At 41.9% G+C, this 25,166-nt stretch overlaps 1 protein-coding gene across 1 annotated transcript in view; it reads left to right on the top strand.

Annotated features, from left to right (window-relative positions):
- The window catches only part of LOC110976894 (prokineticin receptor 2-like), a 30,413-nt gene extending 5,328 nt beyond the window's left edge, over positions 1 to 25,085 (top strand). Inside the window, exon 2 of the mRNA XM_022230590.2 lies at positions 19,432 to 25,085. Coding sequence (XP_022086282.2) covers positions 19,432 to 20,185 — 754 coding nt within the window. The 3' untranslated portion in view covers positions 20,186 to 25,085. The remainder of the gene's footprint in view (positions 1 to 19,431) is intronic.
- The last annotated feature ends 81 nt before the right edge of the window (positions 25,086 to 25,166 follow it).

Below are 25,166 nucleotides of genomic sequence, written 5' to 3'. Positions count from 1 at the left end.
AGTGCGTATATAGAAGTTATGCGAGCCCCTACCTTAGCAGCCAATCGGATCTACTTTTGGAAATAATTATGACATAGTTTGTGAGACAAACCCCGAGCGCAACCAAAAGAAGGCGCAGCAATGAAGGTTCGTTTGGTGGGAACTGCACTTCGCTGTTTAGAGAAGGAATATGAAATGCACGCGTTACGGTCGTGTCGCTATCAACAAAAATGAACATTCCAAACCAACATGGCTCTTTTCAACCTATAAGGGATGCTGTCTGCTCAAGGCGGATTTAGGTTGTTGATTGATGATTTCTTCATTTCTGGGCACTCACAAGACTGAAATTATAAACAACGCAGACGGCAGACTGGAAAACAGCGAAATCCACTGTGTAAACGAGCAATAAGTTTGCTCAAACCCACACTGACTACAAAATGTGACAAGCTGCCAAAATGTAAGTGCCCAGCCTTCCATTGAGGTGATTGGCCTTGGTCTCGACGGTACCGCGTAATCGACCGCGGATTGGTCACAATAGCGGCACTCTGTAGGCGGGAGATTACTTAAATAAGAACCACCGAATTGGCATATCATTTTGTTGCTGTGCAGAAAAGAGGCATCTCCCAGATGAAATCTAGCTGCAGTCTCCGCACAGAATTAACAAAACGATAAAGCTCCATGAGCGAAAGGATGTTTGTACCTGGTGCCTTCAGCCGCCTCGTAGCTACTGGGTGATAACACGAGAGACTCGCTAATGCTACGCCAATAGCATTGGCCCCCTCCAGTGCGATTTTGACATGATTCATTTTGGCCCATGTTCAAGTATTCTCTGGCTCGTGCACGGATAACCCAACCGGAGGCGTTTACAACTCCCCCCCAGATGTTTTCTCATTGTTTTCCCTTTCCGTTGATCACTAAAGCTAGTTTTGGTATAGTAAGACCATTTGGCGGATTCACAGGCACTCGTGGGGCTTAAGATCGCCTGAATTACTTTCCCACTTTTCAAGTATTTGGTGTGAAGACTTGAATTTCTCAGGAAGAAGAGGACCCCGACATGTTTCATTATGCACGCAATCGGGGCGAGTAATCAGTCTGGTGCTGAGACCAATGTACAATCTTTCGTGCTGTACTGATTAAGTTCGAAGTATTACTCTTTGCATGAGTTTCTTGATTACCTTATTAAAGTCTAATATTAAAGCTTCTGCATGGAATGCATCTTTTCCTGTTCAGATCTTGAATATGTACAATGCCTCCATTGACCTTACTTTCAGTTTTGCTCCAGCTCATAGTGACGCTACTTCGATCCCTTGATTCGATTTATCATCGTATTGCTTGTGTTTTTCGAGGGAAGGTTTAAGTATGCCATTATACAAATAACGCAATATTGATGAATGCAATGGCAAGAACTATTTCATGACGTAACATGGAATGTTTCAGTCTACGAGGATGAGTCGAGTGCGCCGGTGCTGAACGTTAAGCCGAATAATCACGTGACGCGGAGTCAGAGAAGCGCCAATAGGAAGGTTGGATTTATTCTCACTTTGCACTATTATTAGCAATAATAACAATGTTTGTGATCGTGCAACAATCGTACAAACTGAATACCAGATAGCATGCAGAAGCCGTGCGTATGCAGCGTTACTTTTCATCGGGGTTGCTTCAAAGTTCAGAATTGTTAAAAATTTTAATACAGTTAAATTTCGACTATTGTAAAACGAACAAACAAACAAACAAACAAACAAACAAACAAACACACAAAACGATTGTGCCAGGAATCTTTTTATTCACTCGTGAAACTGTAGTTCCGTTGGTGCACTTTATCAAAGCGCCGTAATCCGACACTTACGGTGCGGATGTCAGTAATTTTTGGACCATAAAAACTTTCTGCCGAAAATGTGAAAGCTTGCCAGACCGATAATGTAGTAGTTGACTCAGTGACAGCTGAAACTATGGCGATTCGTGAAGGAAAACCTAAGTTTAAATATACATGCATTTATTCCAAACTGTGTATACCTGTTGGCGTTTGACATTCACTTTCTCATCAGGATGCCTCAAAATCTCCGTTTAATATAACTCAAGGCTTTCACATCCTGTGCAAAAACAACCTCTGATTTTGAAGCGAAAATTCAAAATACAAATCAGCATTCATTTCCTGTTTACTTAATATTCTGTTCTCGTTGCTGCGACTACTCGAGGGGGAGAGCAAAAACTTGAAACGTCGCGTTGCGTTTACTCACGGAAGTGAAACGCACTCGTTCCTTTCTGAAGTTGTAAGAGAGGCTCTCAACTGTATACGCAACTGGGGACTTCTTATAGGCAGGAGGGGTTGTTTTAAATATTTAATTGCAGAGTTTGTTCAACAACGTAGGTCTGCAGGTCCAGCGAATTGAACTCGCCCAGACAACTAGATATGGACGCTCAAGACATAGGTTGGCTGACGATGACGCGCCAATGTGACTGAACTGACATGATGAAACTCCTCATTTTTTCACAGGAACATTTTAAAAACTGCATAAGGGACCACCAAATCTGTCAAAGAAGTTACCACAAATGAGGCATTTAAGACATTCAAGTTGATTTTTTTGTACGTCATTCAAGTGTAGGTGGTAATACATGTAGGCATGATGAGGGGGCAGGATTTATTTTTCATAAAAATGAGGTTTAAAAGAGCGCAACATCTTGTTTCGTTCGGCAAACAACTTTTTAAGGAATTAAAAAAGAACACAGTGGATAAAGGCATTTATTACAACTCTCTTGCCACCACTTGTCGTATTCCATGCATTTGAGGCAAATGAGGTTTACTCAGCTAAAATACAAGTAAAACAACGGTCACGCTTACTAAAAGCTGACTTCAAACCACAGTCATTGCCTTCAGACAGGCAATTTAAGAGCTCGTTATGTCCCTGTCGATTTGGCACTGGCATTACATGTATGTTTATGTATGTTCAAATACAAGTTTTCACGTGGGGATGGATCTGCCAGGTGGTATAACCGAGAATAAACCTGAAGACAGTAACAGAGGAATTTTTTTTGATGGGCAAATATCATGCCGTCAATTCAAGGCTCCCGTGCTCCACTGCTCCTGAATATTCACTCGTGAATACTCGCGACATCCTAGCTCTCTCACTCCAGCCTATACATCATCAGTTAAAGAACAGCACCAACTTCATCTACAGCGTATGACAAGATATGATGGTGGATGAGAGGTTTGACCTTTATCAACATTAACGAGACTAAACTTTGACAGCAAGACTATACATAAAAGTTCCTATTCGTTATTGTTATATACCGGTATTTGATGTTACATTGTCGTTCCAAGGAATATAAATCCCCACAAAACTAAGACACAAAAATATCGCTATGTATTCAGATAATAATGCCGTCTACATACTCACTCGACCAATTAAGGAGAAAACTTCAAGCAATCATTTTGACACTTAAAAATTGAACATACATTAAAAATGGATGCCCGTTCAGAAGTGTGGTGTAATCACCACCTGGAACGCTGAGCGTCAAGAGATAGGCCTAAACAAATTTGGCTATGGATTATAACGCGTTTTCAATTCAGTCACAATCACTGATCTGATTGAAGCCACAGTGAGATGCTTCTAGGATTAATATGTGATTTCCCAGAGGTATGAGTGCTTGGGTTTAAATATGAAAATTGGATCAACGGAATCGCTAAACGGATGCGGATGGAATCACGTAGTAAATCAGCCTCTTGAAACAGGTCCATTTTTGGCGCCATTTAACGACAAATCTGTATGCCTTTTTGATTTATAAACATTTTTAAAACACACTACGATATCTGGGTAACAATACTTGTGAAATTATGTGCACATTGTTTTAATTTGCACTAAGTGAAAGATCTTGCCATAAAAGTGTTTGCCATTCCCGAAGACCGGGTAGAAATAATAACAAGTTGTCAATTCAGGCAAAGTACACAGTGCAGGCCCCTCCTTCAGTGAATAAAAGTCATCAGATACATTTCAAAGACGTTCATCCACGTGGGTCACTTTTCATTCAATTCCTCGTCTTGCTGCTTTTGGTCTGACCTACTGGAACAATTCTGAGCTAATCCAAATAATTGTTGACAACATCTCCAACGTGGATGACAACGGTAGGCTCTCAAACTCCTGGAAATCATTTCAATTCAGATATTTCAGGCAGCGAGTCTCTTCGAGTAGAACGACTCGTAGTGGAAGCATTCTGTTATCCCCAGAAAAGTACCGCATTCAAACAAAAAGAGAGGAAAAGCACGAGTTATTTCTGGTACGCTTCAGAGAACATGTTGAATTTCAACGGTTGACCTTTGGCACGGAAACTCGAATGCACACCCCCCCTCTTCACTCCATTTCTCGCGGGTGTTTTTGTAACTTGTTATCCTGTCTCTAGCCCGGTTGGCCCGTACGCTCGCGTGTTTCATTTCGCCGACATAACAATATTCCCTTTACCCTCCTTCATCAAATAACTATTTGACTGAGGACGATTCCACTCGGTGGCTAGAGAGCCAGTGGCCTTGGAGCAAGCAAAAGCGTCGCGTAAGTGGTTTCGCCCCTAGTATTATGTCTTAGAAGCTGATAATGTTACGGAAGCGCCCGGCACACAAATTGTCTTCGGAGTGATATCATAATGGTCAAGTAACAAAATACGTATCTGACGAGGGAATGGGTCATCACTGCAAGAGAGGATATTGTGAAAACCCAATTTTCACTGTTAAATCCCCACTGATAGGCCTATCACTCTAGAAAGGAAAAGGGCTACAGGTAAAGATGGAATATTATTTTAAACCTTGTTTAGTGTACAGATCTTTTTAATTATTAAATACAAATAGTTGGGTTTTATAGAAAAGTATTGTCTGAAACAATTTTGTTACTCATCGGAAAATTACGCAGACGTGAATATATTACTTCTTTCTCTGTAGTGGCAAATCAAAAGAGTTTATTTTGTGATTGAAGAAAGCATGTACGACACTTATACCACGCTGGTATGGTTCTGATCTAGGTTAATCGAGCTGGGTCTCTACTGTGACAGGGTTAATTTTTGAAAGTTAACTGGTTGCTCCTTGTCTAAGCCACACTTTGAAAATGCTCTCTACAGTCGCAGAAAACACGGCAACCACCCCCAAACAAAGTAACTTGGGAGCGCGTGCCCTCGAGTGGGTCTCTGTAATTCCCTCACCGCGTGTATGCGGTGTCTCGGGCTGAGTGTGCGTCGAATACAGAGACAGCTATACAGCGCGCCTGACTGGAAATGTCAACATCGTTAACCAAACGACGGGCGAGGAAGAAGATTGAAAACCCAGCCAGGAGAGCGATCGGCCGGCCTATGCTTGTTTGCCAGGTCACTTTACTTTCCTGGAGTCGCACGGGACGCTCCATCTCGAACTCCAGTCAAAATTCCTCTCAGATCCAGGAACGGACTGAGGAGACGAGCAATATTTCAATCCTAGTGTAAGGGGATACATGTACAGTGATAGTTCCCATTTTTACAAATGGATCATTAATTGTGTGAAGAGTATGTTAAGCTATACAACAACTTGGTAATGGGGGTAGGACTGTGCAACAGTTCTCACACACGTCTATTCAGTTATAAGTAGATCGCGGTTAATCGAGACGTTAACATGTGATAAGTACTTGGCCGGAGAGCGAATGGCGCCACATCCGTCCCCATTAACTTTCGTGATAAAGGGCACAGTAGACTCGGAAAATGGGTAAGATTTTTGGAACCATCGCTATAGTTTTATCCGCCCGCCGGAGTAAGTTTGGTTCCATGGCCGACGGCTGCATAGGATCCGAGAACGCAAATGATCCGTGTCCGCGATTGGTCTCGGGACTCGATAGCAGGGCCAGGGGACGAGGGTTGAGTGGGGGGCTGAGGGAGTTCAACCCACGATACCCACAGTGCGTCACCCGTTCAGCTCCCCCCCCCCCAGGGATACAGGCATGACCGGGGACACAGCCCGCAGCGTGCACATCCATCTGCCAAAATGTCACATAAAAATTGCTGGAAAGAACTGTGCTATCATATGAATCCCTCAAGCAAAAAGCTTTTGGAAACAGAGGAAAACAGATAATCGGCGTTGCCGCTGTCCGATGGCATGTAACTTTGCTTGGATGTTGGCAAGCTCGACGTTTCGGTCTGCGCCGCGACTATCGTCAAAGATTCCTCTGAGCCCCAGCCTTGCCACTCAAGGATGGATATTTTTGAAGGCTTCATTCACTGTTGTCAATATTTTTATTTGGTAATACATGTACCTCCAAAGATATTAAAGACACCATATTGCTCTGAGTATTGGATTGAAATTGCTTTAAGTCTAAGTTTCCAATAAATCTATTACTGACGACTAACAACTAGGCCTTCGGACTATAAAGGATAATTCTGTTTTCTAGTGGACGTCAAGGCGAACCTCTGGGACAAAGGGCGCTATTTCTCGCAATGACATTTAAGGGGAGTCGGAAGGAATACAGGCAACTCGTACCTTGGACATTTCCCTTTCTGATGACGGGTTACTATCGTCACCTTTCTGCTGCTTGGACAAACAAACCGCTGGAAGTCAGCAGCCAATACGACGCATTAATTGCTGACAATTGGTATCACATGTCGCCATCGAATCCATCATTGGATTGAATTGGGGATTTCAATTATGTTGAGATGTACACAGAAAACTGTAATAGTTTTCAGTGCAGGATTTGCGACTTGCGGAAGTGACCTATCACCAGCTAGACGCATGGCAAATCCATAGAATTTCGCGGGACAAAAAAAAGACTGTGCTTAGACAAACAGATATGCCATACTTTTAAACAGTGTACTCATGACTGGTATTTTGTCCTCTTGTTCCTAGAAAAAACATACGGGCTGTTTGCTTTCAAAGCGCCAGACGGACTGGGCATCAGTGATTTGCTTTCCATTTTGCTGAGCTCTTTTGTGTACACAGGTTTTCAATGCTGTTACCGCAGAAGCGCGCATTCGCCGATTTCCGTAATAATGCTGTTTGTCTAGTCGCTTCTGAAGTAACACAACTATATTGTCGTGGCTTCTTTTTAGTCATACGGTGGACATTTTCAAAACTGAGCAAGCATTTCTGATTAGTTGAACTTAACTTGGCAAAGTATAACGCATCGATGTGAAAATGGGAAGTGGTCCTCTTAAGCGCGGAAGAGATAGAGATCTAAGAAATGTTCTAAAATAAAGTAAATTGACCACTGTACAGTACTTAAGGGCTTTCAAAGTGATATTTCCAATATTTCCATACGAGTGATTCCCAATAGTGCGCCTCCAAGAGTTTGCAACGCGTTGGCCAATCACAATACGCGAAATCTGTCGACCCTTTCCAAACGCGCATTGGGTCGATAAATTTCGCACATTGTGATTGGCCAAAGCGTTGCAAACTCTTGGAGGATCACTGTTTTGAATCCTCCGTATTGCTTTCAGAGATGGCAGTGCAAATCAAAACGTATACGAGATTGGGAGAGGTGCACAAGAGCAGAATAACAAGTTCGCCAATAGTTGGTGAAAACAAATCGTCAGCCCAGGAAAAGAATTTGCTTAATTTCGTAAATCAACGTCACTTTTAGCTTCACCGGATTGTTTAACATCTTGACTGGCGTCGATACGAGGGAAGAAATGATTAAGTCGCCCGCGTGACATTTGGAAAGTTCATCAAATCTTGACAATTAACAGTCGAACATGCCGGAAGCTATCTCTAATCTTGAAAAACAGTCCAAGATACCTAATACACCCGTACTTCTTGAAGGTCTGTTGCAATCGTGACTAGAGTAATAATTGCCATTCATATACTGTACAGCATAACCACCGAAGCTAATAACGAAAAATTGCGTCCGAATCTACTCTTTAAATCAGCGTTAAGGGCAAACCTGTTATATATAATCAACGTTGAGGGCATGAATCGCTCGATCTTTCTTAAAGGACGGTGCGATTTCGTCTCTTTGAGGAGAAATCGCAAGCGCATGTGTAACATGATTAATGGCGTCACGATATATGCTTCGAACAACAGTCTGCAGACTTTGTATAATATATCACCCGAACAAACGACACAAAGATTAACTGCTGCAGAAGTCATACATCATATGTCCTGCTGAAGCTTAGAGTGAAGAAATGCTGTTGCTTCTATGTATTTTTAATAACTGCCGCAGGTTAAATACCAGGTCGATAATTCAGTAAAGGTTTCAGTTATTTTTTAGGCCTACACATTTTGAATGAGTAACTACATCACACATTGAAGAGAAACTGTACAATACGTGTTCCTGCTTTTTTACAGTAACTAATTATGTCAACGTTACATCGGAGTATACCTCGGATGTCAATTTCACGCAAAGGCCATGTTTGAGGGCAAATAGTGCATTGGTGCGCAAGTATAGAGAATGAAACCCGTTAAGGTTTGATGTGGCAAGAAACTCATTTCAAACCACGCATTGTTTTGTCGATACGTTGCTATAGCACGCGGTATTGCTTCCCTCTGTTCAGTAGGCCGAAGAGCTAACCGGTACACAATCGTTACAAATTCGCTCATTTAAAGAGAGCTTTCAAAGAAGATGTAAAGCAACATATATACGGCGACCATATTAAACAACTAACAGCAGCAGAAGGCACCAACAGAACAAAAAGGCAATAGAAGCTCACCATGACATTATATATTTAAACTGAAAAAAACTGTCCATAACTTAAGAACGAAGGGAAAATGTACACAAGGAATATTAACTTCATACGGCAGTCCATTTGGATTTTCTCACACAGATTCACCGGTTAACGAGAGCTCTTTTGGGTGGCATGATAGTGTGAATTTTCTTCAAATCGCCCTCACTTGTGCTTTGACACCTTTACGAGTGAGTGTGCGCGGAACATCTGCAGCCTGAAAATTAAGTAAATTCCAATAATACCCTAATCGTAAGTGCATGCGAGCGGCAGGAATGCAAATCCTTGGAGGAAGATGAACAACAAGAAAACAATGATGATCTTTTGGAATTATTTCTTAATTAAATTGTTTGAATACGAGCCATGTCTCGAATCGTAACTATTTTAAAGGTAACATATTGCGCGGGGAGCAATCTGTGTATAATAAATATGGTGATATTGAGCGCCAGGGGAACCTTGAAGAGACGACTAGCACATTGTAGGGCCAGAAAAGCGTGAACCCGAAAAACTGCATGATGTATTTTTTTTTCTGCAATGGGAAGAATTGTGTTGTTCGTCCATACCGAAAGGGTCTTAGGACTTTCCAGTGCAAGACTGAGCCTATTCACGACAAAATAAAAACAGTGTCATGTTTCCATGGAGGGCAGGGAGTATTGTGCTTGTAGGAAGACGGCATCTTGCTTCTCTGTGATGGACAGCAAGTGGCAGGAAATTAAAACCTCACTGGACGGAACTCTCAGATTGCAGTAGTCGATTTGGCGTTTTACAGCGTGGGCGGACGGGGGACAATTGCGGGTCTCTGGATCACTTCCCAAAGCTGGCTGTACGTGCTGGACCGATACAAACCCAAAACAAAACAGTGATGAATAAAGTTGTTCAAAAAAACAATATCATTGGCTACAAGATCAATCATTCCTAACTACATTCAAAGGCACACGTGCACACTTTAAAATCTATTTATAAGTGTACGTCTGTAAAGTTGATGTATACTGGTCATGTACATCTTACGGCGCACATGCAGTGCCTCTTGAAAATCTGCGCTACCTTGGTTGAAAAATCAACATAAAGCGACGCAGGGGCAACTGTGTGCCTGTGTCCGTGGGAATTGCAAGTAATAATACATGCTCTCCGTGAGTGTGGGGCCTACGTTAGGCTGTAATAGCGGCCGACCACACCAAAAAACGTGTGCTTTATCATAAATGCCATTTTCATAAAGCACATGGCAAGATGAAGGCACTATGTTCACCTCTTCCACTTAGTTTGTGCGCATGCGCTAAAATTCGGCAAAGTCGTGGTCACTTTCTGTAGCTTGTTAAAATGGCGACGCCTGCCAGCAAACGACTTTACTAAAATCCATCCGTGGAGATCTTCCGCATTGTTTGCTGAATTTATACCTGAGAAATTTAATCAGGCTTCAGATATTATTTTGAGATGTGTTTCTTGGTAATCATAAGTAACATTTTGGAGGAAATGGGGTTAAAGGTGTCTGTGTACGTTACGTTTCCGATCGTAAACAATGGTTCCATAAACTCGAAAATTTGAACTGTTCTCCAGTTTTTCCACACATACTGCATATCTTAATAACTGAAAGAGTGTTTCAACAAAAGTTACCATGTTATGTTTAAGCTTTTGCGAAGTGTCCTTTGTTAGTTTGATCAATTTCAATTTTGGCTCTCTGTCGACCGGTCGGCCATGATTTGCGTGCAGATGCACTTCATGTACATGTACTGTACATGCACATACAGTACACTCCATCAACGCATCTTAACGAATACAGCCATGCACTACTACGGACAAAACTACTCTCGTGCATAACTATACTACCGATGTTTTTACGGCACTTTATTTCGTTTGTTTGGATAAACTGGAAAAGTGGTTTTAAATGGGAAAGACCGTGGACGTAGGCTTATTTTCTTTCAAATCTGATCGTGTTTATTTTTTTGTTAAATCCCTTTTTTAGAATTTGTTTCAAATTTTGTGCAACTGGGTTGATTAAAAGACAGTGGGTTAATGTTATCTGATCAATTTTAGTTATCAGATTATCTCTGTGAACTTCATTTGTTTGTATTTTGTTAAAAATAAATAATGACCTCCACCCGCGGAAAGAAGTGTCGGAACGGTGTCCGACGTCGCCTGCCTCGAAATCCACGGTAAAGTGATCAAGTGCGTATTCACTAACTCTCAACTAAGTGGTGCACAATATTATTAAGGGCATGGGAGTGGACAAACGTGGAGGGGGAATAGGGGTCATATCCCCCCAAAGAGCCCTCCTTTTATGAAAATAACGAGAGAAAGATGATTTGTTGTTATACTTCTTCCCACAAGCGTGTCAAAAGCCCCCAGATGTAGCTTCGTCCATAGAAGGTTCCATGAACAAACATTCAAATTTTTGGGCCGCCCCCTCCCCAAAATACCATGTTTAGTCTTCCCGAGAATTTGGTAGAGATCCGCCCTTGATAATGCATTTCTCCAGGAGCGCCGTGCCGCTAAAGCTCCTGTGCTCAACCTGACAACCAATAATAATTAGGCGACAAAAGTAGTTCCACATACACATGGAAAGAAATGAGGAACATCGCAGATATTATGCCAGCCATATCTCTCCGCAATTGTTAAAAATACTCCTGATGAGATTGTTAGTTTCTTCGCGGATATACGGTTCATCAAAGATCTTTCGAAAAAATGTTTATGCTTAGGAGGCCAAACTCTAAAAACTCTGGGGTCAGATTGACCCAGAATTGGGTCCCATTCAGTGCGCCCCCTTTCCAGGACAGATCTGATCCCCTTTCTAATCATATACGACTCTTTCTGGGTCGATATGACAAAAAACGTGGCCATAATTTGACCCGAAAAAGGGTCACGATGAATGGGACCCAATTTTGTTTCACTCTGTCTCTGATGGTTTTTAGAGTGCACCCTTCCGTTGTGCTTTAAGGCTTGCTGTTTTCATGTTGTTAGCTGCCAATTATTATTACGTCGTGCATTCTGGAACGATGTACTGGGACGTTTCTAAATATTCAGTGCCTAAACTGCTTCTTGTTCATCTGGATGAAGTATTACGCCACCACAACAATAAACAGTGTGTGTGTTCATTCACCACTGTCGTATCACTCTGACGAATGTGTATGTACAAAATTGATGTTGGAGAAGTGACGTACAGATCAATATACATGTCCATATAGGTTAGTGTAAATGTTGCCATTCGCCAACAGAACTGATAGGCAATTACGTGTGTTTTCAGCTTCTTCATGTATTGGGCCGGGTAAACGGGCCTAAAAATGCATGGAATTGTAGGCTTTTCAATTACGCCGTGCGTAATTGGGGGCTTGGCTGGGAGCAAGTCTATGGATTCGACAGATGCACGTGCTCTTTATTTCGTCATGATGACACTTCATCAATCTCCAAGCACTGACCGTAACGATGTTAGGATCCTGCCTGATTTGGCGCTAAATATGCCTACAGCATTGTACTGTTATCACACATCACTTGACAATACTATATGATGCATGTTATTGCAATATTAGCGACGCACGAATTTTCTGTGTCGCTCGTGATAATGCGTCATCAGCGTTTTGTACATACAAATAGAGCTGCTATCATTCTTCGGACCATTTTACAGCTTACCAGTTCTTTAATTCTCTTAAAACAGAATCGTTGCCTGCCTCAACTATGTTTTCTTAAACAAAAGTAAGTTACAGTCTTGGTTGATTCAAATCCATCGAAGGTTTAGCTTAGCTTTTCGAATTCCACTGGAAGGGCTCTTACGATAATCAAATTCGGTGCTTCAACTATACCCAGCAAGAAATGAGACCGAGGGGTACCCCCCCAACATGTCCAATCCCTATACACATTCCAGACTTTTGTTACTTAACACATCCCCCAAGATGTCTGAAAGGAATTCCCCAGATTCCTGCGAGACAATGACCAACACAAAGCAGGGGGGGGGTTTCTCTCCGTCTCATACCTTGCTGCATATGGCTTCAACCGAGTAGGGTCATTCGGGATGAAACACCTGCTGTCATCATATTTGCTCGCAATCTGTAGATATCAGAAGTCGTTTGACGCTCCAATATTCATAAAGGTAAAAGTCTACTGAACAGCTAAAAGAACTTAGTAGGGATGTGTTCCTGTGGGACAGTGAGATTAAGGCGTAGAATTGCCAATTTACTCTCAGAAAATCACGCGAACGCTTTTTAAAAAAATATATATACAAGTTGTATTTACAATAAATGGAAATACTTTCCGTTACACCTGCAATTTACAAAAAGCGTTTTGTGACAATCGACACAATATTTTATTTGTGAATACGATTGAAAATAACCAACCGACTATATACACGGAAAGCGGCGTGGACATTCTTTTTGTATTAGCTTTTTCAAAATAACAGACAAAATAGACTTAGAAACAAGTGAAACAAAGTGTTAAGATGAATCAATGTGGTTGACGCTTAACAAAACCCTAGTCTTGTGAGTCATTATTTCAGCCGAGATAAAAGATAGAGAACTTGAACCACAGAGTCGGCTCTGATACAGTCTTGGCAAGATGAATGCGCTGCTGTGCATGCAAGGTCCACTGGATGGTGAATCCAAAGCTTAGCGTGTTTCAGACCCTAATGAGAGAAAAAAGCAGTCTGAATTATATCGGAGGTTGATGAATTGGACCAATAGAATCTGTCACTTAACCCGGAGGGTTGTTTTATTCGATTAATTACTACCAAAGCACGTATGTTAGACCAGATTATAGGCATGCTCACCACCTTTAAGCACGGTGCGGAGGCCATGTGTCAAACAAGACAGTGCTACATAAAGGAAAGAGCAAACGGTTTAAATCAAATCGCCTGTACAACAACGACACTGGGCAAACGGAGACATGTATTAAAACTATGGAGCAAAGGACTAAGCACAGATAAGTGAAGTTAATTTTTTTTTAAATAATGTGGAAGTTAGAGACCCGTATTGATATTGTTATCTGTGAAGAGAGTCCGAGCACATAGGTAAGTAATTTGTACCACTAGGCTGTATCGTCGAAAGCTAAATATTACGTGACTTTCTCGTCGTTACTTTCATTTGAAGTAACGACAGTTTGAGTTTGTGATACTCAGTCAGTTTGTTTTTGTAACCATTCCCCAAGAGTAATTGATACAAGAATCGGTGTTTTTCGGTAAACTCGTAAAGGTTGTCATGGAGGTTTAAAGCTATAAGAATAACAGCGTACTAAGGTATCACTCAAAGAGGAAATTCTAAGGACTTGTTAATATTTTTCCCGGCGCCGATAATATCGTCAGATTTCACGCGTCAGACTGTATTCGAGATGTCCACCTGTCTTCCAAAATGGCATGTCTGGATTCCATTTCAACACTTGAGTTCGATTCGTCAGACTTCAAGCGTTATTTCTAATGAGCAGATACGCCACGTTTCCTTGGTACACTTGGTAGGTCATGAAAGTGTGTCATTTTTTTGTTTGACTTTTCTTCTGTCGATAAATAAGGAGACTGTCAAATGACTATTTCGCACAATCACTAGCAGTATCCACAGGCAAGGGGATAGAATCTACAATTGGGTCCCACAAATAATTTTGTTCATTATTGTGTTTTGTACACTATAGATGTTGAAATAAATGAACAAAATCAGCGCTACATTATCTTTTCTCACCCTTTTTAAATTGTCAAAGTGAATGCACAGAGTGGTAACCGTGTGTAGTATGTGTACCGTTAAATCATCTGCACTTCCATTCTGTCTCCTGATCAGTCGCTGCTTCGTGTTCATTTTGGTAAACGAGAATAACCAATATGGGGGGGGGCTATTACCAGGCGAAACAACGACAGCAACGCAACATAGCTGAGTCTCAAGGTCTCATCGACGTTTCCTTGTGCGATTTTCTCAGGATACCAGGAGCTCGCCACTGACGCCCCTTCCAAAGGCAAAGACAGGACCAGGCTAAAGCTAGTTCCTTTAATAAATAAAAGTCGTCCAGACCATCCACGATGCTGTAATCCAATTAGTGTCGAGTAAAGGCTCGTTGACGTTAACGCATTGTTTAAAAGCAAGCGATCGCTCTTCCGTCCCCGGCTTTTCGTCGGAACCGTGACAGTTGAAGAAAGCAACGTTCACCTGGTATGGCGTAAGTCTGTCTAGCCCAGCCGCTCCTATGGTGTACAAGCCATGCATCAATCAACCTCGCTGCTATCCAAATAACCCAACCCCTTGCATCCGAACCTGGGCAGAGAGAAAGAGGGGGCAGGGGGATTGGGGTCGAGCCACCGAGGACAATTCAGAGGAGCGTCGCAAGGATGACCCTGGAGGAGATGAGCGCGAAACGGTGGATTGCAGCGTTGATTTAGGTGGTCGGGATGCAGTGAATGTGGTGTCAGCCTAATGATGTGTTGTAAACAAAACGGTTGGCACTGCTTCCCTGTTTAGTTGGAGTATCGAAAGTTTGGAGCGCACTGAGATTTCGCTTAAAGACGCTTCAAACCTTATCCTCTAGCCGCTTCATGTCCGCAGAGGCCTGTGCCGACATGAGCAGAATGAAATACGGTGTAAAGATGGATATTACAAGTTCTGAAGGAACTCTTGGAACTACAGAGAAAACAGACACAAACTGAGACTTTTGAAGGCTCAAAGCCGATAGACAAGTCGGTTGTTTCGAAATTCTGTAAGCACTGAAAGAGCAAAACGACACCTCTTCGTACAGGACAGTGTCTTGCGCCACCAAACGTTTGAGTCTGTGCCTTTAAAAACGTGCACATTTCCTGTAGGCCGAGAAACACTATGCAAGATGCTCAATATGAAATAATTTACCTGATTAATGAAAAGCGGAAAAACATACCACAATACATGCTCCTCTTAATGTAAAAAAGGTGGAATGCATTAATGGCAATCTAGCTTTGCCTGTTTTGCGTAGAATCTCCAGATCAGAGTAAACGGTGCGCATTGTGTGCACAAGTTTCTTCACAACTTACGTAGGCCTATTTGAAGCCGGTTAAAACACACTTGCGCATATTATGTCTCAATAAAGCTAACAAGCAATGGCGGTGTTCCCTTTCAATATCCAATATCACAATCCCATTCCTGATCGCATTGCTGCCCATCAATTTTCAGAATGCTCGAGAAAACTGAAGCTACATCCATTTTTTTTACTATCCTTCCCCCCAAAAGCCCCAAAATATTTTTGTAGGCATTAACAACTGTCCCTCGATAAACAAGGTCTCAGTTAATTTAACGCGCTCCCCTCTGAATCAGTTTCATAGTACCTCAAGATTTGCGCTATTTAAAGGCAGCCACGGACGACACTGTGGCTGCTGGCAAGGTAACATTACCCCTTTTCGTAAATGATCGCCTGACGTTTCCGGTCGGAATTGGAACGCGTATCCTCCGATGGATCAAAGTGATGCAGCTTAGCAATTCTGGAGGGATTTACTCCAAATCCACAAAGGTCCAAGCTAATACTGTTCCAGCCGCGGCGTAAACACTGTCCAAGGATACTTTAAATGGACTCGCTTCACTCTACACACAACCCATTTTTTCTCTCGTGAACCAATCATTGCTGATTATTGATGGTTTGTTCAGTGTAAAATCCCCGATCTTGTTGTTCCCCGTAGCCATCGTTTTCAAACTGTCGTATCTCAAAATCAACAGTACCTTCCTACTCTCTTCAAATAGTTTTCAAAATGGTATTAACAATGCGGCTCATTTGTTACATATTTGACTAGTGGAAAAAAACAACATTAGGACTCAAACTATAAGTAACACATAATTCAGAAACAAGGCACGGTTATAGTAAAGTGATGTAAGCTAATTCGATAAGATGTGACGGCTCGGGTCCAACAACCGTATACCGTCCAAAATAACCTCACCCCAATGTATTAAATTGTACTGGCAAAGCTGATTTCAAAACACCTTGTATCGTCGATATTGTTATCATATTGGCCTGTAATTGCAAAGTGTCAAATTTTGTGTATTGAGTGATATACATAACCACCCCCTCCTCCCCTGGAGGACATAATAAGCGATGAATCGTAGCCTGGGGTTGAGGACGAACATCGGCGCTGGTGGATTGATGGCGAAACAGTTTGTAGGCCGTTGTTCTGGCTCGAGGCTTTAGGGCTAAATCTGCTTGAGTCACAGCAACGGGAAAAGCGTTGACATCTCGACCGTAATTGAGTGGCGATTGCTTGACTAAAATTACAATTTCTAGGGTACGTTGTACCAAACGAGTAATGTTACCTGTAAAACAACCTCACCGAGGATATTGGTAACAAAATGATCTTTGAAACAGGAGAGGGAATGTAAAGTTACGACTTGACGAAATTCGTTCGTATCTAAAGAATGGTTTGAGTTTTCCATGAAGGTCACACGTAGGATTGGGATTACATGATTTCTTTAGGATATTTGCTAAGTGCATAACAAAAATAAATGTAACAGAACTGTAACGTTACCCGTAGCAAAATGTGCGCTTAATCGTGCCAGACGTTCGAGGCCCCCTTTAGTTATGACCATTTTAGCGTGGGCGTCGACCAAAATACTGCAGAGGATGCTGGTGGCTATAGACCCAGTACCAACCTTGTCTTTCCCTTACCAATATTATGTACGTATATTTGGGGTTCATATTTGAATACACAAACGATCAGATGTAGGCACTACCAGTAACGGACGTTTCTCATAGCTTTCTCCGCTCAGTCTCAGAGTGTGAGACACAAGAAAAGCCAAAAAACATAGATGTTTTTACGCTGACGATGCGAGAAATAAAAGTGTTTCAGAAAATCGCAATATTTACGATATCATATAATTATTATATATAATTAATTACGTCACGAATCCAGAAGAAGTTGGCAGATCCCAACACTCTGTAATGTTGCTGGTCAGTACAAATAAATAAGTGAGTTTTAATTTGAAAAGTGTCTTGAACACCTGAATAACTTGTATTTTTCCTGATTTTATGTGGGTATTTATCACTGTAGTGTATGACAACTTTTTTTTTACTACTCTGCAACCCTAAGAGAAGTAGCGCCAGAACTCTGGCGTACGGCACTGGGTAATCTGTCAACGTGTGAGTGAGCTTCAAATACAACAAAGCGTAATTACTGTTTCTTTGATAAGACTGAGCGGAGAAATTCTGTTTACTAATTGCACCTTTTGAGAAAGGTTCAGAATTGACCCGTGCTTAAGAATTCCTCTGAAGATTTTTTGTTGTTGAGGTAATCAGCGAAATATCACATGTTTTTCTACAGTCAATGTTAAACGGTCTCATGCTGAATCAGGGACTTTTCAGCCTGAGAAAAAATGTGCACGGGGGTCCTAGCGAGTCCAGAGAATCATTGTGAATTCCATAGATTGCAATCTGCCTCCTGGTTATTATGTACGTGTAGCTGGTGTTAAAATACGAGATTGTTTGGCGCTGGATATCTTGATTTTTTAAATGCAGTCATTACACTCATTACACTCATTACACTTTGCGTACCGCAGCTCGGCTTTTACCCAGACAAGCAATTCTGAGACGCCAAGAAAGACTAGCTGCAGTAACTATCTGAGCTTATTTTGGGACCTTATGTTCACTTAGTCGCGCGATCGTGGGAAGCTGACGGTGACCTAAAGGGAAATTAGCTATTCCCTCCAACTTAATATAATGTGACGTGATACCCATGTTGGTATGTTTCAGATGGAGCTTTTCTAATGTTCTCTCCGACAGTCTTGATCAGATTAGCCGCTCAAACCCCGACAGCTGATTTGTCGTTCGAATGCGCATCAACGTGCCTGATGCAAGAAGACCCCTATTCGAATTAAGTGGCTAAACTTCAACTTCACGGCTTTGTTGAAATGATTCCTCTCTTGAGCGTATTGAGAGTGATTATACACGGTATGAAGTCATATTGGAGTACATATGAAGCGAATGCATTCTAAGAACTTTAAAAAAATTACACTGTTATCATCTTTTTTAAAGAGGGAATTTAAATCACAACTAAACTGGGCATTTTACTTTATCTTCGTAATTTACGTCAGTGCTTGAATTTAACAGAGGACGTACGTACGTGCACTTCAGTTTACAATGCATTGCGAGTTTCAGTCAAAAATTGGTTTCTTTGCAGTTCTCAGCAAGGGATGATTTCATTATTAATTGACACGGGGATCTATACTGACGTGCATGCTGCTCTGTATGGTTAATAAGATTCGCGTCCAGGCACAAAATAATACACCTGCAGTAACGGAAAGGACTCGAAGATGCCTCAAGAAAGACTGTTACCGGTCATATCAAAACTTTGTGCGTCACTTACTAGTCTTAGCGACCCAACAAAAATGAGACACATTCGGTTTGGCCAGTTACTGTTCAAAGCGGTGCCAATGTTTCGAAGTCAGTGTTTGAATTGCATGTCTGGATCCACAGGCTTGATTTCAGCTGTTCGTAAGACAGATATCACCCGAAGCAAGTCTGTAATCGAAACTCACGGCCTCAACGGAGCGGTTATTGTAGAAGAAAAAGTAGCAAACCGATTAGGAAAGACTACATTTATTCATTTTTTGGAAAACGGGAAATCACAAGTTACTGAAACTTGGAGAACATAACGAGAGACTCAAAAACTATTAACAAATAAATAAGCACAAAACGATAGTCAACTAAACTGCATTATGCATTTCAAAAACATTAACATCTTCGGGAGCCATTCGCCAACAGTGTTGTGTCAAAGTCCAATCTATGACCCCCCTTTTAAAACGACTGGGGGCGCTGTTACCTAACTATAGTGTGAAGAAACGAGATGTTCAGAGATATTACACGTTATGCATTTTTCTTATTTTTCTGTATTAGGTACTATGGTATCTTTCGTCCTCTACGTCCACGCATGGAGAAAGGGCGACTGGTGCTTATTGTTCTGGCCATTTGGATCGTGTCGTTCCTCGTTGCATTACCAACCTTTCTCTTCTTAACAACATCGTCCCCAACAACCGACTGCAGGGGACGAACCGTCCAGATGTGCTTTGAGAACTGGGCTAACCCCAGCGCAGCCAACGGCTACGTGATCTTCATCACGGTAGCTGAGTTTTTGTTGCCTATCTACAGCATGGGATTCATTTACATCAGCATCGCCATCAAGCTGTGGACGCACCGAACGCCCCCGGGGCAGGTGACACCCCGCCACCGGGAGATTATGCTGGTCCGTAAACAGAAGACTATCCCCATGCTCATCACTGTGGTGGTGGCATTCTTTGTCTGTTTCGCCCCTTACCACGGCTACAATCTAGCGTTGACCTACTACCAAGAGGAGTGGCACCAGACTGTGCCCCACTTCTACAGTTTGTATTACATCACCGAGAGTGTGGCCATGCTCAATGCCGTCATCAGCACCTTCATCTATTTCATCATGAGCCCCATGTTCCGGAAGGAGATCCGAAACCTGGCTGGCCGGATCCTGTGCCGCTGCCCACCAGTTTTTTTAGGGATCCGCCGCGTGTCGTTCCACTCTGCGGCTAGTCACACCTTCAACACCACCCGAAACGGCTCCGCAATCCGGAAACCTGTTGGTTTAGGTGGGCCCGATAATACACTCGAAACAAAGATCTGAGGGACGATGGGTGAAATGGGCATGGAAAAAAAGCTCACAAGATTAAGAATGTTTGCTTGGTGAAGCAACTCCAAAGTATTGCCAGTTTCTGATGTTTGCCGGATATCACCTCCACAGGGCAATACACTCATCAGTGACCGCTAACACTTGACGAGTGACGTCAGAGAGCAACCTCGTTACGGCTTTACCCTTCGAGGAGGGTCTCCGACCAACGTCAGAATTTTACACCTTGCTTTGTGCATGGATGAAAAAAGAATCGGACTGGAGGAGATCGCGAGTCAGATAGCGATGAGGTCAGGGTGACTAAAGTAATGTATTCTAAACTTTTTCTGTTGTCCTGAACAGAATTACACAAGCAGCACTACATGGATTAGATTCCCATCACAGTCATTGTGCCTTCAGTTCAATCGGTACACTCATCCTATCAGGGTCAGATACCTTGACTACGAAATGCGTAACAATTTACTCAACAACATCCCTTTGAAATGTTGTAGGGGACAAAAAGAGGGAGGAGAGAATGTGTGAAATGGATGACTAGAATAATACGTCCTTGTATCAAATTTAGTTCCATATTTCAAATGTATAGGAAATTATATCCAATTAGTACAATGTGCTAAAATTGCTGTAACCTGTAATTGTATCAAACAAGATGATCAATCTTTTGATTACACAGTCAGATGTTACTTTGTTGCATTAATTAAAAACAGTGCGCTTCGCTAGGCGTATAATCAACGAGTTTATCGCTGCGGTTCAATGGATGGATGACTGTGAGAGAGAAGATTATTTCTACATGTATATACATGTAGCATTAGGAAATGCTATCGCTGAGCATACGAGTTGGCTCTGTCCCTGCTCCAGGAAATGAGCGGTCTGTTTATCTGGGAGTTGTTATCAGTTCTGTGGTTTGTGAAAATGCTAACTTCAGATGTGAATGTTTGACATGATGTGAGAAAAGCACATGAGGGGCCTTCAATTCAGTAAGGAGTGCGAGGTTACCATCGAAATCGAAGAGAAATCCAGCTTTGTATGAGGAAGAGGCAAATGAAGAAAACTCTCTGTTCTGAAAGTGGTCGATAGGGAAAACGATACGGAAAAACTCTTATGAAACAAACTTTCGCACCCTCAAACGATGCTTTTTTGGGGGGAGGGGTTCCAGAATTGGGAATTTCTTTACATGCAGTTGTTCATAGCTGTTCTGAACAACTGGAGGTGAAGCTCAGTTTTAAGGAAGGAAGGGAAGTGTCATTGTTCCCCCGAGTTTATTTTCAAAACAGGCCCCTTCTGGCCACCATGGCTCCCATTACCGTCTGATCTACCGATGAGAGGGAACCGATCAAGCAAGGGATTTGAAAGTTGTGAAAGAGAGGAAAGAAACCAATTTAACCAGAACGGATCCTCTACTTGATGTCAGCTCCCCGAAGGACATATATTGTGCGGGTGGTGTTTGGATTCAGTGCGTGATCGCACTGTGTGCAAATAGCGTACATAGTGTGGACCTCCAAAAAGGAACATTTTTAGAGAACAAAGGAATGTCCGCACTACGTTTTGTGAAACAAACGCGTGTTTGTTTGTTTATGTTGGTGTGACGTTCGCAGGCTGCCTGTAAGGCGAGGACGGAAGAAAAGAAAATCTGATAAGACTTTTTTTTGTAGAAAGAGATTTAATAAAGTTCGACAGACTGTCGAAGTGAGGGAGACTGCGACATGATGTAAGTACCTGGAGGGTATATGATGAGTGGCTGTGTTCGTGAAGACTGAAGTGAAAGACAATCCAGACACTTGCGGGATCCGGCGAATAAGTGATAATGAAACCAAAGACTGAGAGATTTTTCTATAAATTAACAAACGCTCGATCGAGACAAAAAGACAAAAGCTATACCGTCTCAAAATAGAACAAGAACTTTCAAATGTTAAAAAATATTCATGTTATGAGATTAAAGATACCGCCACTTTTTAGTGAATGCAAGTTGCGTTAAGTGCTGAATGAAGTAAAGAGCTAGGAACTCTCAAACCACAGACAACCTGTAACCTTTCATAAATACATGAACTACATGTACTTGCCAAACAGTTCATTTTGGTTTGGAAGGTACTTGTGTAAGAGTTTCGCTGGCTTAATCCATTTTGCCTCCATGTAATATCACTAAAGTAAAGTTAACAACACTTCGTGGTTATTCATTATGACTATTATGGTTGGCTGTAACCCACTGGCGATAAACTAGCGTGGTTTGGGGGGCCAGTAGAGTAGTTAAGCAAGTGATGTGGGTACTTCTCAAAACTGAATACATAATAGTCATGAGCCACAGCTGTGTGCAGATTGAAAGACATTCAGATACGTTAAAACAATTTATGTACATTGTATTCCAAAGTGAAAGTGGTTGGTCTTTTCACTTCTTTTACGAGTGCGGTTAATTTCTGAACGTAGGCCTACTTTTAATTAACATGTTTTTTCCTTAAGATACAAGTTAATGTCCACCGTATTCGAATGAAGAGCGCGTAAGGTGGGTATTTAAAATCGTTAGTGAGAGTGCTTCTATGATTCACGAGTTTTAACATATTGTACTAAAAATGACTGTATGCTTGATTAAAAATATTCATGTATAATTCATCTTGTCTATGTCTTGTAGGAAATCAGATAAATGTTAAATGAGATGTCAACCATGTATCAAAAAATATAGATATGTAAAAATAAAACCATTCGTCCATTTTAATGTTGCCTCACCCATTTAATGTATTTACCTATTGGTCTGTTGCCCCAAGCTGTTTTTACTTTTGGTAATTTTGGGTGTATTTTGCATTCAGATGGAATGTTTGGTCGAGATTTTGGATAGTGGTTTCTCAGAGATAAGGACGCACCACGCAGTTTTTGTACTGTCCGAAACAGCAAAGACCTATAGATATTGGAGGACAGTTGCCCGAACATAGTCACACAAATTCTCTGACAACAAAGTCATGGAAAGAGTTAAAGAGGTACCGGTATACTTCCCAGAAAACTATTCGGCGTTATCGACCTCATCTTGCTACAATTGCTCTTGAAATCCCCAGATGCAGGCTATCGTAGTTACCAAATGAATTGGGAATAGTACAATACGACAAATTCAGCATTACAAACTTTGAGTGCAATAGCACCCCATTGGGAGATTGGTACTTAACACCTAGTAGAAGCGCCTGCAGAACAGGTGCACAATCGCACAAAGTTAATATTTTGCACAATATTGACAGCCTGTTTACACTCTGCTGAAAACTTTGATTGCTCTTGCTCAATTATTCAAAGGGATAGTTGGGATACTACCCCGAGGGTACTGTTCTCTAGAATCCCAGAATGTGCACACATAATGTACGGTAAATTATGTAAAAATATTCACGGACGTATATAAAAAAAAATCCGTGAAAATGTTACGACAAGCACAACCTAGCGTCGGTAATTGTTACTTCGTAAAATCGTCATTCTCCGTAAGTTTATTTATTGTTGAGAGTTTCGTACAAGGTTGTTTATTGTTGAAAGTTTCGTACAAGGTTCTGTGGTACATGTATATAGTCTTTGGCTATCGTTGCGTTCTACAATCCAGTGACATTCTAAAACGCCCCCTACTGCCATTGCAATTTAACTGACTGAATCAAACTGACAAAAGAGGGCGGTTTTCGATCCACTGCTCTAAAGCACTCACACGGACAAGGATGGCAAATTTGCTGCTAAAGTTTTTTAGGGGGGAGGGGAAATAATCAGGTACATGTACATGTATTTATTGAGGGTTTTATCGGTCGCGAGGCTAAATTTGGAGCATTTGAACGCCGTAGGGAGGAAAAGTTTTTAACAAAGCCTCGTTGCCCTGACGGCCCCTGCTTGTGGATACATATTTTTCCCGAAGGGATTTGTATTTCATAAAGAGGACAGGCAGTTTTAGTGGCCTGATGCCTCCATCGTGGATAGAGGACATCACCAAAACCGATATCCATTGCAACATATGGAGTTACTCTTTAAATGAGTTATTTACTGCTTGGCCTGCATGCAGCTAGCTACTCCCGTAAGACTGAATGGAATTCACTGAACCACTATCCCACTATGTGAGACACGGTTCACGGTATGATCGCCCCTCGCGTGAACCTACCGGGGCCAACAGGTCGGCAGTCGGCCGATGTCTGGTTGTCTTTCTCAGCTATAATAAATATATATGTATTCAGCAGGACTGACTGCCCTGTTTTTTTTTTTTATTGCATTCGCATATAACCATCGGGGATTACTTCAGCTGTCTCACCAGCTGCTCATTGTCATACACTTGCCTCTGGAGCCGTGTATTTTTCGTTTTGGGGGAAAAAAAATTACTCGATATCGAATATTTGGCCCCAATGATGCGGTTTGTGCCTCGCGGTCGTTCCGGTGGTGTCATCATAAAATTGTGTTGCTCTTGTGCTCCTGTGTAAACTGTACATGTATTACCTACGATGTGTGAGTATTGCTCTCGTCGGCCAGCAAGATGCAGCAAATGATTTGATGTCCGTCCGGGTCTTTGTCGTAGCTTGCTCCAGTCAAATCACTACCCGTGAAGAGTGTTTTACATGTACAATAACGCAAGACACCTTATCGAGGCCTTGAAATGTACATTACTCAGCTTTTCTGACGCTGAAGCAACATGCTTCGGGCAATTACTGTAGTCTGAGGCAGGGACGTGAAAAAGAGGACTTAATAGCGAGGATACAGCAAACAGGACGATCAGGGCAACATTCAGACCCCTCTATGGAAGTAGAGGAGGGCATACTGAAATGATAAGGTTACGGATTCCACCCTTCACATACCCGTACATTCTATAATAAAGACACTGTGATGAAGAGTCCCGAATTGTCGTCTAGACATCGTGCCGACATACCAAGAGCTTTCTAGCAGGCCCACTGCAGGCAGTAGTAATTCCAATGTTTACCTGATCCGAGAAAGCAAGGAAAAAGTATCAAATAACAAATGGATCAAGTGGATTCCAGTCATGACGGAA

The sequence above is a fragment of the Acanthaster planci genome, linkage group LG02 (assembly GCF_054643075.1).
Source record: "Acanthaster planci isolate LZ-2023a linkage group LG02, COTS_SCS, whole genome shotgun sequence".
NCBI classification, from domain to species: domain Eukaryota; kingdom Metazoa; phylum Echinodermata; class Asteroidea; order Valvatida; family Acanthasteridae; genus Acanthaster; species Acanthaster planci.
The sequence above is the reverse complement of the archived record's forward strand: the minus strand, read 5'-3'. Positions and strand labels throughout refer to the sequence as shown.